Source organism: Martes martes, assembly GCF_963455335.1.
Source record: "Martes martes genome assembly, chromosome: 12".
In the NCBI taxonomy this organism is placed as follows: domain Eukaryota; kingdom Metazoa; phylum Chordata; class Mammalia; order Carnivora; family Mustelidae; genus Martes; species Martes martes.
In genome coordinates, this window is record NC_137900.1 from 4062788 (window position 1) to 4077525 (window position 14738).

The following is a 14738-nucleotide window of genomic DNA, read 5'->3' on the forward strand; positions in this document are numbered from 1 at the left end:
CCAAGCTGCCTTCTGAGGGGAAGTGAAAACGTCTTGGCCATGAGGAGCAGGGACTTCAGCTCCCTCCTGGGGCTGTGTGGTGCCCATCTGGGAGGAGTCCCACTAAAACCTTCAGGGGAGGGGTTCTCCTGGCCCTGGCAAGGCAACCTGCACGCACACAGCAGAGTGAGACCCAGGCCTCCATGCAAGTGATGGAAGAGGAAGCACAGCTAGCAGGAGGGTCGGCAGAACCCCAGAGCTGAGGGGACTATGCGGTCTCTGCAGGGTAGGTGGCCTGCCTGCCCCCCACCGGCTTTGGGTCAAGAGGGTGTGCCTGCTTATCTAGCATTTTCCAGCAGGTTCTGCACAGCCAAACACAGCTGCTGATGTTCCTTACTAAGAGACCTGCTGCTGCCAGCAGCACGCTCCCCCAGGAAGCACACATCCCCGGGTAGCTTGCTAGCAGCACCCAGAGCACTACCGCTGCTGGAGGCCAGGGGCGGGGGGGGGGGGTGTCCGTCTGTCTGCTCTCAGGGACCAGAGGAGCCCAAAGAGACCTCATTTACAAGAGAGATCTAAAGTCAGGCTTTAGCTTCAGATTTACAAACTGTTTGTATCTCTGCAACTGAAAATGGGCGAGATATCAAAGCACAAGCCAATTACCAAAATGAAATACAATTTTTTCAACATATGATTTTTTTTTTAACATCTCTTTTCATCAGGGAACAGAAAAGCTGGAATTCAAGGCACTGGACTTCTGCAGGGTGATTACAACGTTCTAACCATCGATTCAAGTACAGGAAGTGGGTGCAAAGGCTGTAGGTGTAGACCACGGAAACATAAGAGGGAGCAGGGTCTGCAGCAGTCAAGGAAGCAAGCATTGCCCACGCACCGGCCCCCTCGCCAGGCACCCACGGGCAGGCGGGGCAGGACTCGGAGGCTAAGCCGCAACCTGGCTCCTCCAGACCGTTCAGTTCCACGCATTCCAGCTGACAAGTGGTAAGAGAGAGCTATGTGATTCGCAGTCTAGGGCCCGGTGCGCTGACCACAGGCGGCTGCAAGAACGCAGGCAGTGCAGGCACGCCTGCTGCCCCCAAGCCCAGCCTGGGGGTGGGGTTTGGGCTGCCCACCTGGGCTGCCCAGGGCCCCCAGGACACTGGAGGTGGGAATAGGACTCCGTACTGGCCCAGAGGCTGGGCACAGGGTGGGGCTGGTAGGCCGGAAAGGGCAGTACCTGGCACGGGCAGGGCTGGGGTGGTTCCAGGAAGGGCCGCGGTGGCTAGAGGGCTGGGCGCTGGGGCCAGACATGGTGTCCCCACTGCTGCTCGAGGGGCGTTCATCTACGAGACAAGAAGAGGAAGGCACATGTGGCTGCCAAAAGCTGGCCTCCCCAGGGATCCCCACAGATGCTCTCTCCTCAGCAGAGAGTAGTCTCAGGACCTGCTACAGGGTGTCTTCTAATGGCTGATACCAAAGTGACAGCATGGGGCCAAGAAGCAGTCTCCCCAAAGCCGCAGCCTGGCCACCTCATGGCCTGGCTGTCCATGGGCCAAAGTGGACCCTGTGGGCACAGTGAGGAACTGCACACCCCACCCCAGGGCTTCCTATTTGACCAGTCAGGGTCTTTATGGAAGGACCTGTGCCCAGGAACTCATGGCAGGGCAGGCCCGCCTCTCTCCACACCCCAAAGGGAGGAGCAGCACAAGGATGGGAGAGTGAGTGAAGATGGGTGGTGAGACCAACATAACCATGATACAGAAAACGGAGGCCACAGAGATTACAGACCAGTAGCCTTCAGTGCCAGTCCAGGCAGATCGAAGAAAGCAGCCGTGAAAAGAGCACAGCCAAGTGGAGTCAGCCCCAGAAATGCAAGGGTGCTCTTCCCAGGGAATATCACTGCCTCTTGCCCCAGTTACACAGTGAGGAAGAACCCCGTGTGATGCTCCCCGCAGATGCAGGGAGAGCAGCTGAGAAGTTCCACGCTCCTTCACAGAAGGCACAGCCGCCAAGGCCGGAGGATGCTTCCTCCATTTGTGAGGACCTCTCTGGAACCTACAGCCAAACCTACGCTGCTGTGAAATGCCAAATGCGCTTCCCCTATAGCTTGCCCTGCTCCTAGTCCAAGCTGTGTGGGAAGTCCCAGCCAAGGCAAGAAAAAGAACAGAGCCAGAGATTAGAAAAGAAAAAGGAAAACCATCCTCATTTGCAGAGGACAAGATTGTGCTTGGAGAAAACTCAAAAGACTATAAAAACAGATTTCTAGAACAAGCAAATGTAGCAAGATGGCAGGATACAAGATACAAAGTTCTATATACTAGCAATATACAACTGGAAAATGAAATTTAAGAATACAATCTATTAAAGATTTTATTAGAGAGAGAGCACGAGAGAGGGAACAAAATGTGTGGGAGAGGGGGAAGCAGGCTCCCCGCTGAGCTGAGAGCCCGATGCGGGGCTCGATCCCAGGACCCTGGGATCATGACCTGAGCCGAAGGCAGACGCTGAACGACTGGGCCACCCCCGTGCCCTGAAAAATCAAATTCTTGAAGAAGATGGACAGTGGAGTTTGTACTCTCCTCGATACTAAATATACTACAAAGCTGCAGTGCATCAGGGGGTGTGGTACTGTCATAATAGTACTGTTATAATAGTGAAAGAACAGATCGATGTGACAGTTCAGAAGTCGACCTACACATATCGGACCACGTGACCCATGTCTGCAATGCAGTGTGGGAAAGAAGGCGCTGTAACAGCCAGATGTGCATACGGGATGGGGGGATCCTGACACCTCCATCAGACCATAGGCTCGCAGGCCTCAGTGCAGCAGCCAAAACAGTGACGCTTCTAGGGAAAAACGCAGGAACATAGAGAATATCCAGATTTGAAAGACGCAAAAATCCCTAATATAGGACAGAAAAATTAAATCATGGGATGAACTGGACGCCAACAATAGTAAAACGTCTGCCATGTCACTTTCACCATTAAAGAAATCAAAGACTAGCCACAGACTGATAGAACGTATCCATGATGTGTACATATGTGAAAGAACATACAATGAACTCCCACAAATCAGTAAGAGATAATTCAACTTTTTTAAAGGTAAAGATCCCTGACCAGGCTCTTTACAAAAGAAAGCCAGTAAGAATGTGAAACGGCACTCAAAGACCAATGGAAATGATACAAGAGCAATTTGTAGGCCTCCATTTCATTTTACAGGTAAATTTTCATATAAAACATCTCATATAACTTAAAATTTTAAAAGGTAAGGCAATATAAAGGAAAACAAGGTGAAATAGAAAACAAACTGTAAAATATTATGTGAAAGAAAGACAAGATTGGGAATTTTGGCAGAGAGCGAGGAACTTATAAAAAAGGATATATAACAGACTTCCAGGGAAGATGGTGGGCCAGGAGGATTCTGAGCTGACCTCATCCCAGGGTACACCTGGATAACACCCACATCAGTGTAAATAACCCAGAAAGTGACCTGAAGACTGGCAGAACAGACTCTCCACAGCAAAATGCAGAGAAGAGACCTCATCAAAGCAGGTCAGAAGGATAGAGACGCTGTTCGGTTCCAAACAGACTGAGGACTGTCTGCAGGAGGGAGGGATGCCTCAGGGACAGAGAAAGGAGGGAAACAGACCCAGGCACAGAGAACCTGCACGAAAATCGGGGGGGGGGGGGTAGGATTATGCCAGGTCTTAGAATCAGCAGGGCATAACACCTGGAACTTCAAAAATCAGCCAGCCCAGCTTGGGAGAGCCTGGAGGGAGAGGAAACGGATTCCTGGCCTTGAAGAGGCAGCACAACAAATGGCCCTGCTGCGACAGCCTTGGAGCAATGGTCTAAAGAACGTTCGCTTCTGCGGGAACACTCCCTGATTTCACAGTGAGTGCCACAGGGGCAGGGACATTGGGAAGACTTTGCAAGAACAAAAAAGGTCATAGGTGCTATTCCCCTCCCTAGACACATGGACATTTCTGGGAACCAGGGCAGCAGGAACACTCTTTTTCCTGCTAATAGCGGCCCCAGCCTGCACCCAGCTGCAGGTGTCCCCCTCCAACCCGGCCAGCTTCTGCACGAGTTTTGAGCTCCTCTGATCCCCTCCTACAGCCGACCTGCACAAAACTTGATAACGCTGCACAGCCTGCCCCTCCCCTGCATTCTCCTGCAGACCTGCCCCTCTGGGACACACCTGGCCGGAACCCATCCAGAGCAGCACCAGAACCCTGACAGAATGCAAGCAGCGCCAACAGGGGCCAGCATCAGCCCAGGGAGAGGGGACAATGACTGCACACAACAGTCCAGCTATGGCTCCAGCCCCAGACTAGGAGCAGACATCTGGGCTGTTGGACTTGAGCACCCTACTGACATCAGTGGAGAGATCAGCCACACAGAAGATCAACAAGGAATCAGTGGCTTTGAATGACACACCGGACCAGGTGGATCTAACAGATATATTCAGAACACTCCATCCCCAGACAGCAGCATACACATTCTTTTCTAGTGCACACAGAGCCTTCTCCAGAACAGATCACATAGTAGGCCACAAAACAAGTCTCAAACAAGTTAAGGAAGGCTGAAGTCATGCCACGAATCTTTTTTGACTAGAACAGTATGAAAGTAGACATCAACCAGAAGTAAAAAATCTGGAAAGAACACAAATATGTAGAGACTAAAAATAACATGCTACTCAACAGTGAATGAGTGGGTCAACCAAGAAATCGGAGGAAATCAAAAAGTACATGGCCACAAATGAATGAAAATGAAAACACATCGGTCCACAATCACCGGGATGCAGCAAAAGCTGTTGGAAGAAGGAAGTGTAGAGCACTACAGGCCGACCACAAGGAGCAAGAAAATCTCAAACAACCCAGCCTTACACTGGGGGGAGCTAGAAAAGAAGAACAAAACCCCAAACCACTAGAAGGAAGGAAGTAATAATAAAGATTAGACCAGAAATAAGTGAAAACTAAAAAAAAAAAAAAAAAAAAAAAAAAAACCAACAGAACAGATCAATAAAAGCAAAAGCTTATTCCTTGAAAAGATCAACAAATCGATAAACCCTTAGCCGGACTCATCGAGAGCCAGACAGACAGACAGAGGGCTCAGAGTCAGACCCGAGAGAGGAGCAGTAACAGCCAATAGCACAGAAATGCAAAGGACCACGTAAGAGAGTAGTATGGGAAATGGCACACCAACAGTTTGGACAACCTAGAAGAAATCGATAAATTCCTAGGAAAAGAAGCCACCTCCCAAAGCCAAATCAGGAAAAAACAGAAAATCTGAACGGACTGATCCCCAACAATGAAAACGCCATTGATATAATCAGAACACTCCCAACAAATGAAAGTTCAGGACCAGATGGCTTCACAGGTGAGTTTTACCAAACATTTAAAGAAGTGTTAATACCTATTCTTCTCTGGCTATTCCAAAAATAAATAAATAAATACAAGAAGAAGGGAAACTCACAACCTCATTCTGTGAGGATACCATTACCCTGATACCAAAACCAGGTTAACAACCCCCCACACAAAGAACTACAGGACAGTACCTCTTATTAGCATAGATGCAAAGATCCTCAACAAATACTAGCACACCGAATCCAAGAATACATTCAAAGACATGATTCACCACAATCAAGTGGAGTTTATTCCTGGGGCTGCAATGGTGGTTCAGTATTTGGAAATCACGTGACATGTCACAGCAACAAGAGAACAAGAACCATATGATCATTTCAACAGATACAGAAAAAGCATTTAATAAAATTCAACATCCAATCACAAAAAAACCCTCAACAAAGCGGGTTTAGAGCTAACATACCTGGAGATGATAAAGGCCACAGATGAAAAACCCACGGCAAACATGCTCAATGGGAAAAAACTGACAGCTCTTCCCTGAGATCAGGAGCAAGACAAGGATGTCCACTCTCACCACTTTTATTCAACATGGTACTAGCCAGAGCAGTCAGAGAAGAAAAAGAAATTAAAGAAATACTTGAAGTACAGAAAGCAGATGTGGATGGGGTGTAGAAAACAAATACAGTAAAAATGCAGTAACTGTGGGTGCCTGGGTATCTAAGTTGGTTAAGCAGCAGGCTTGATTTAAGCTTGGGTTGTGAGATCAAACCCCATGTTGGGCTCCATGCTTAACAAGGAGTCTGTTCAATATTTCCTCTCTCCCTCTCCTTCTGCCCCTTCCCCACCTTCCTCTCTTTCAAAGAAATCTAAAATTACAGTAACTGAAATTTAAATCTCAATTTACAGGGTTAATAGCAGTATAGACACAGAATAATTTAGTGAACTAAAAGATCTGAAAGAAATAATCCAGAATAAACTGTCAAGAGAGAAAAAATGAGAAAACATGTAGGAGACCAGGGATAGACTAAAAGACCTTATATATGGACTGGAGTCTCAGGAGTAAAATAGGGGCAGGAGAGTAGGTCAGCAGTATGGGAAGAGATGAGGAAATGGCAGAATAACATTCAAATTTGACCAAGAAATGAATCTGTAGAGTCAAGGAGCCCTATGAAGTCTCCGTAGAATAAAAATGTATATTTTTAGGCATCTCATGATAAATCTTCTGAAAATGAAACTAACAGAAGTCAGAAGAAAAAGAATTCTCTTCAAAGTAACACACTGGAGGCTCACTTAAAAGAAAAACAAGGGAGGCCAAATAACAAGAGAATGATAGTGTCATAAAGCTAAAAGTCATCGCTAACCTAGAATTCTATACTCATTAAAAATAACCTTCAAGACTGACAATGACATAAAGAGCTTTTCATGGCTTGCCTTGGTGGATCCCACTGGTTGAGCATCCAACTCTTGGTTTCGGCTCTGATAATTTCAGGGTTGTGAGATGGAGCCTCATGTCAGACTCTGCTCAGTGGAGTCTGCTTAAGAGTCTGTCCCCCCACTTGTGTATGGGTGCTTGTTCTTCAAATAAATGAATCTTTTTTAAAGTAATTTTTAGACAAAAACTGAGGTATAAGTCACTGGTATACATATGTTAATGGACATTTTGAAGGAAAAAGCTCCTAGAAGGAAGATGAGAGGCAAGAATAAATGAAAAAAAAAAAACACAATAAATATGCAGATATAGATGAATATTGACTGTATAAAAGAGGTATTCTGAGACTGAAAGTTGACGTAGAATTGAAAAATGTTAGGAGGGGGAGTAAAAGCAATGAGAAGTATTTAATGTTCTTTCCACTGCCTGGGAAATGGGTAGAAGAAAATTAGACTGTGATAAAGTAAGGATGTATGCTATAGTATTTAGGATATCTAATCATTAAATGAACAGCAAGAGAAAATAAAATTTCCAAGATAATAGTGGGAGGGAAAAGAGTAAGAAAATAAATTTAACAAATTCAAAAGAACACAGGAGAGAAAAAGGAACATGGAACAGATAGGACAAATAGAAAATATATGATAAGATAATGGATTTAAGCTAAAATATACACTTTGCCTTGAGGAAAATGGGTTTGAACTGTGCAGGTCTGCTTCTATAAGTAGATATTTTATAGTGCACTACTGTAAATTTTTTTCTATTTTACTATTTCCTTTTTTCTTAGTTTACTGTAAGAGTACAGTATATAATACAACATAGAAAGTGTGTTAATCAACTGTTATTGGTAAGGCTAGCAGTAGCCAAGTTTTGGGGAATCAAAAGTAATATGTGGATTTTTGACTGAGCAGGGTGTCAGTCCCCCTAAGCCTTGTATTGTTCAGTGGTCTGTATATGCAATTACATTAAGTGTGAATGGATAAAATTTAAAAGAATCAAGAAATAAAACAACCCAAGTTATGTGCTTTTTACAAAAGATACATCTAAAACAAGGATATAGAAGTACTGAAAGTAAAGGATAGGAAACCATACCATGTGAATAATAACCCAACAGAAGCTAGCATAGCTACAGTAATTTCAGAGAAACTAGACTTGGAGGCAAAAGTCATAAGAGATACTTAAACTTTAAGTCACAAGGAAGATGAATAATCTCAATTTGAATATAACTGATAACATGGCCTCAGGAAAAATCAGAAATACAGTAGGAAATACACAAACCCACAACCATAGTGGGAAACTATAAAAATTCCTCTTTCAGTGATTGATACAATATTCACGAATATAACATCTCAGTACAAATGACATAAGCAAAATGGAGTAGGCACCTTTAAACTTCCATCCTTCCACAGAAGCATTGAAAAGCACCAGAAACTATCAAAACCAACTTTCTCAGAATTCCAGAAAGCAGTTAAAGGTTTATAGCAACCAAATAGAAGTAAAGGACAAATCAAGAAAAAGGCAAATTTTCTGTTAAAGTTTTTTTTTTTGTTTTTTGGAGAGAGAGTGAGAGCACGAGCAGGAGAGAGGCAGAGGGAGATGCAGACTCCCCTCTGAGCAGGGAGCCTGATGCAGGGCTCGATCACAGGACCCTGGGATCATGACCTGAGTTGAAGGCAGATGCTTAACCAACTGAGCCACCCAGGCACCCCTAGGCAAACTTTATAAAAGAAGAAAAGCACTTTGGTGTTTTTACTGGCCCCAGGCCCTGCCCATCCCTAGCTTTATAGGCATCTTAAGGAGGGAAGTCTATGTTCCCAGTGTGGGAACCTGGTCCTTGGTTCTAGAGGGAACAGAGCTATTACTGCAGGTTATTAGTATTTTTTTTTTAAAGAAGCCAAGTATTTTTAAAAGATTTTTTTCTTTTTCTTTCCTTTCTTTTTTTTTTTTTTTGAGAGAGAGAGAGAAAAAACATGATAGGGAGGGCAGAGGGAGAGGGAGAGAGGATTCCAAGGAGACTCTGTGCTGAGTCTGGAGCCTGAGGCAAGGCTCAGTCCCACAACCCTAAGATCCTGACCCAAGCTGAAACCAAGAGTCAGGCACCCAACCAACTACACCACCCAGGTGCCCCTTAAAAATTATTGTGTAGGTCTATTCTAACCTGTGTATGGGCCACCTGAAGGACTGACACAAGGTACACACATCTGTCTGTACATACTTAGAACTCTCTAAGGGCAGAAGAGTGGCAGGCATTACTCATAATTGTAAGGCAATTTAAAAATCCACTGTTGCTTGGGGCCAAAGATTAAAATCATGATATAGGTAGATTGCCTAAAAGCCATAGTAGAAAAGCATGGTAGATAGTTTCTTTGGGAAATGAGGGCATTAAAAAGTATGTGTGTGCTGGGAGTTTAGAAAGTCATGCACATGCTCTATTCAGGGTATGCTGCCAGGAAAAAAAACCGGAGAAAAACCTAAGCTTTCACCACTCATCACACTGCAAGCATAGGCAAATTGTAAATGGCCTGGCTAAGTGTAGAGGGAGTTCTCTAGCCTTGAGCCAATCAATCTGTAAAGACTGGAAGAGGTGTTTTTTAAGCTCCTGATATTCAAGGAAATCTCAAGCTAATGTAAGCTAAGCCTTCATCGAAACCAGCAAATACTGGGAAAGAGGAGAATCTGATTTCTAATCAGATTCAGTTACTAATTATAATATGTAAGTGCCTGGCTTTCAACAAGAAACAAACTGTTGCTGAGGAAAGCTAGACACTGGACTGAAGACTCTAAGATTTATTTATTTTTAGAGCAAGAGTGAGAGCACATGTGTTGGGGTAGGGAAAGGACAGAGGGAGAAGAAAGGAGAATCCTTAAGCAGACTCCTTGCTGAGTGTGAAGCCCGACTTATGGCTCAATCCCAGGACCCCCCAGGATCATGACCTGAGCTGGAACCAAGACTTGGCCACCTAACTGAGCCATCCAGGCACCCCTGGATTAAAGACTTTAAGTAAGCTGTTTTTAATATCCTCAACGGGCTAGAGGAAACCATGTACAGGCTGAAACCAGGACAACTATGCAGGACATCATGAGAATATCAATAAAAAGACAAATTACAAATGGAACCAAATAGAACTATCAGAACTGAAAAACAACTGAAATTTGAAAATCTGCTAGAGGGACTCAACAGCAGATTTGAACAGCAAATAAACAATCAGCAAACTTGAGACGATACAATTGATATTATCCAGTCTGAGGAGCAGAAAGAAAAAAACGAAGAAACCTGTATGGAGCCTGAAGGGTCTGTGGGATACCGCTAAACAGGCCAGTATATACATTATGGGAGTCTCAGGGGAAGAGAGAGAGTGCAGGAAAAAATACTTGGAGTAGAGAAGAGACTGTCACGTAGGAATTCTGTATTCAAGAGAATGATTCTTCAAGAATGAAGGAAAAACTAAGACTCCCAGATAAACCAAATCTAAGACAAGTTGTTAGTAAAAGGTGTGCCTTACCAGAAATGGTAGAGAGAGTCTTACAGACTGAATGGAAGGATAAAAGCCACTTGAAGAAATAAAGAAGGTAACTATGTAGTAAATGTACTGTGCTTTGGCTTTAATTCCTTCTTTCCCTATATGATTTAAAGGGCAAATCCATTATGCCATAATAATAAATGTTAACGGGCGCACGGTATATAAATAGTAGGGAAAAATACAAAGGGGGAGAGATGGAGATGTATAGGAGCAAAGTGTTTATATACTATTGAAACAAAGTTGGTATTATTCAAACTAGGTCATTTTCAGATGTTAACTGTAATCAGTAAGGGGACCAGTTAGAAAATAACTAAAATATATAACAAAGTAAAGAAGGGAATACAAAGTATACAATATAAAAGAACTAAATTTTAGACAAATTTTAGACTAAATTTAACTGGTGTTGCGAAATAAAAACTTGTAAGAAAACAAATAGTTAAAAGTCAGAATTCCTTCCTTATCCCTAATTACTTTAAATATAATATATTAAACTTTCTAATTAATAAGCCGAGGTTAGCAGAGTGGTTAAAGTAGCATGGTCAGTCTCTATGCTGCTACCAGAGACTTACTTGAGATACAAAGACCCAAAGAAGTTGCAAGTAAAAAGATGGAAAAAAAGAGCTGGGGTGGCTGTTTTATTACCAGACAAAACTGACTTTAAGTCAGAAAAGGTCATGAGAGACAAAGAATAATACCATATATAGATAAAACTTGATAAATCAAAGTTTGCCAATTATATATGCACCTAAAAACAAAGCCCCAAATTATATGATGGAAACATAGAACCTAAAGGAGAAACAGTTCTATACTATTGTAGACTCTGATACTTTAATTTCAATAGAGGTTAGAATAATGAGACTGATGAATAAGAAAAGAGAGGATCTGAAAAGTACAATAAGCCAATTAGCCCTAATAAAACTCTACCCAACAAGAGCAGATTATACTTTCTTTTCAAGTGCATATGAAACCTCTAAAGAATAGACCATATTAGGCCATAAAACAAGTCTCAATAAATACACATAAATAATACAAATGTAATACAAATCTAAAAAGACTGAAATACTATAAAGTATCTTTTCTAACAATGAATGAAATTAGAAATCAACAAGTACTAGAAAACTGTCATATATATGAAACTAAATACTCAAATAACAAAAGAGTCAAAGAAATAATCACAAGGGAAATTAGAAAGTAACTTGAGACAAATGAAAAGGATAACACAATACATAGACATTTATGGGACAAAGCAAAAGAAGTTCTCAGAAGGAAATTTATAGCTGTAAATGCCTACATTGAACAATATCTTAAATCAATAATCTAACTGTACACCATAATAAAGTAGAAAATAGGAAGTCATGAAGAAAAAGCAAATGAGTTACAAATGAAAACAGAAGTCAGTTCTTTGAAGAGATCAACAAATGGACAAGGTTTTAGCTACCAAACTGTATAATTTAGATGAAATAGAAAAATCTCTAGGAACACTCAAACTACCATAGTGGACTCAAGAAGAAACAAAATCAGACCTATAACAAGTAGTGAGATTGAATTAGTAATCAAAAATGTCTCAACAGAGAGAAGCCAGATTTTTAAAAGAAGAATTAACACCATTCTTTCTCAAAGTCTTCCAAGAGTTGGAAGACATAGGAATAATTCCTAACTCGTTCTATGAGGTCAGCATTAAGCTGCTACCAAAGCCAGATAAATACATCACAAGAAAATTAGACTAATACCCAATGAATATTTATGCAAAAGTCTTCAATAAAATGTAGGCAAGCTGAATTCAGTAGTATAACTGAAGTATGTATATACACCATGATCAGGTGGGATTTATCCCAGGAATTAAAGCAGGGTGTTTTAACATGAAAATCAATCAATGTAATATACCACTAACAAGATTGAAGGGATAAAGAAACCTACAATCCTCTCATTTAATGCAGAAAAAGTATGTGACAGTATCTAACTGTCTTTCATAATAAACGTACTCAACAAACTACAAACAACAGAACTCCCTCAATATGATAAAGAACATATATGAAAACCCACAGCTAACATTATACACTCAGTGGTGAAAGTCTGTACACTTTTCCTTCAAGGTCAGGAACAAGAAAATCATACCTGTTTTTGCCACTTCTATTCAATGTAATAATATTAGAAGTTCTAGCCAAAGAAATTAGGGAGGAAGAAAAAAGGCAGCCAAATTGGAAAGGAAGAAGTAAAATGATCCCTGGTCAGAGATGACAAAACCTTACATGTGGATAACCATAAAGAATGCTTGTGCGGATTCACGCAGCTAATCCATGAAGTCGGCAAAGATGCAGGTTACAAAATCAGTTTCATTTCTATACACTAACAACAAACAATCTGAATGGAAATTAAAGAAGTTACATTTACAATAATAGAAAAACCATAAAATATTTAGGAATAACTTCAGGGGGTTTAAAGATTTACACACTGAAAGCCACACAACTGCCAAAGGAAATTAAGACATAAATAAATGGAAAGACACCCTGTGGTCATGGATTAGAAGACTTGTATGGTTACAGTCAGTACTACCCAAAGTGATCTACAGATTCATTGCCATCACTGTTAAATTCCCAAAGGCATTTTTTCAAGAAATAGAAAAACCCATCCTAAAATTCAAATAGATCTGAAGGGACCCCCGAATAACCAAAACAATTCAAAACAAGGTTGGAAGACTCACACTTCCTGTTTTCAAAACTTACTGCAAAGCTAAAGAAATCAAAACAACGTGATACTGGAAAAAGGACAGACATATATACCAATGAAACAACAGAGAAGCAAGAAATAAACCTTTGCAAATATGGTCAGTTCATATTCAACAAGAGTACCAAGTCCATTCAGTGGGGGAAAGGAGAGCCTTTTCAACAAATGATGCGGGAGAACTGGTTATCCACATGCAAAAGCATGAAATGTGCACCCTTACCTCATACCATATACAGAAATTAATCAAACTGGATAAAAGGCCTACACATGGGGTGCCTGGGTGGCTCAGTGGGTTAAAGCCTCTGCCTTCGGCTCAGGTCATGATTCCAGGGTCCTGGGATTGAGCCCCACATCGGGCTCTCTGCTCAGCAGGGAGCCTGCTTTCTCCTCTCTCTCTGCCTGCCTCTCTGCCTACTTGTGATCTCTGTCAAATAAATAAAAAAAATCTTAAAAAAAAAATGACTTACCCTCAATGATAAATTAAAAAAAAAAAAAAAGGCCTACACATAAGAGCTAAAATTACTAAACTCTTAGGAAGAAACAGGGGGAAGTTTCACAACATTGGATTTGGCACAATTTCTTGGCTATGACACCAAAGAGATGGGCAACAAAAGAAAAAACACGTAAATTGGTCTTCATGAAAATTAAACTTTTGTGCATCAGAAGACACTGTCCAGGGGCACCTAGGTGGCTCCAGTCAGTTAAGCATTTGCTTAACTGTCCACAGTTACTCTGTCCACAGAGTAAAAAGGCACTCAATAGAATGGGAAAAATTATTTGCAGATCACATATCTGATAAGAGATGAAAATACAGAGAACTCCTAAAACTCAGTAATAAAAACAAAACTGATGAAAATTAGGCAAAGAGGGGCACCTGGGTGGCTCAGTGCGTTAAAGCCTCTGCCTTCGGCTCAGGTCATGATCTCAGGGTCCTAGGATCGAGCCCCACATCGGGCTCTCTGCCTGCCTCTCTGCCTACTTGTGATCTCTGTCTGTCAAATAAATAAATAAAATCTTTAAAAAAAAATTAAAATAGGCAAAGGACTTGAACTGTTGTTTCTCTAAAGAAGATCTACAAGTGGCCAGTAATCACATGAAAAAGAGGCTCAACATCCCTGATCATTAGGAGAGTACTAATCAAAACCACAGCGAGATAACCACGGTGGTATTAGGATGGCTACTATTTTGAAAAATCAGAAAATAAAAAAGGGTTGGCAAGAATGAAGAGAAACGAACCCTGTGCACTGCTGGCAGGAATGTAAAATGGCGCAGCCACTGTGGAAAACAGTTTGCAATTCCTCAAACAGTTAAAAACAGAATTACTATATGATGCAGCGATTCTGCTTCTGGGTACTCTTTCAAAAGAATGGAAAGCAGGGACTCAGAGAGATGCCTGCGCACCCCACTCGTGGCAGCATCGCTCATAACAACAGCTCATAGGTAGAAGCAACCCGAGCATCCCTCAGTCGATAAATGGATAAAATGTGGTGTGTACATACACTAGAATATCATTTAGCCTTAAAAAGGAGGACATTTGGACACAGGCTGGAATGTAGGTGAACCTTGAGGACATTACAATGAGTGAAATAAGCCCCAGAACGACAAATACCGTAGGGTTCCGCTGACACGGCGCCTCTGGGAGTCCGATCCATGCAGCTGGGAAGTAGAATCACAGTTGCCAGGGACTGAGTGGGGGATGGGAAAGTCGTTTTCAATGAGGATGGA

The 14738-nt window shown here is 42.1% G+C and overlaps 1 protein-coding gene across 1 annotated transcript in view; it reads right to left on the reverse strand.

Moving 5' to 3' along the window:
• WNK2 (WNK lysine deficient protein kinase 2) overlaps positions 1 to 14738 on the reverse strand; it is a gene marked incomplete at its 5' end in the record, with an annotated part of 117247 nt that overhangs the window by 1636 nt on the left and 100873 nt on the right. Inside the window, one exon of the mRNA XM_080820797.1 lies at positions 1214 to 1319. Coding sequence (XP_080676923.1) covers positions 1214 to 1319 — 106 coding nt within the window. The remainder of the gene's footprint in view (positions 1 to 1213; positions 1320 to 14738) is intronic.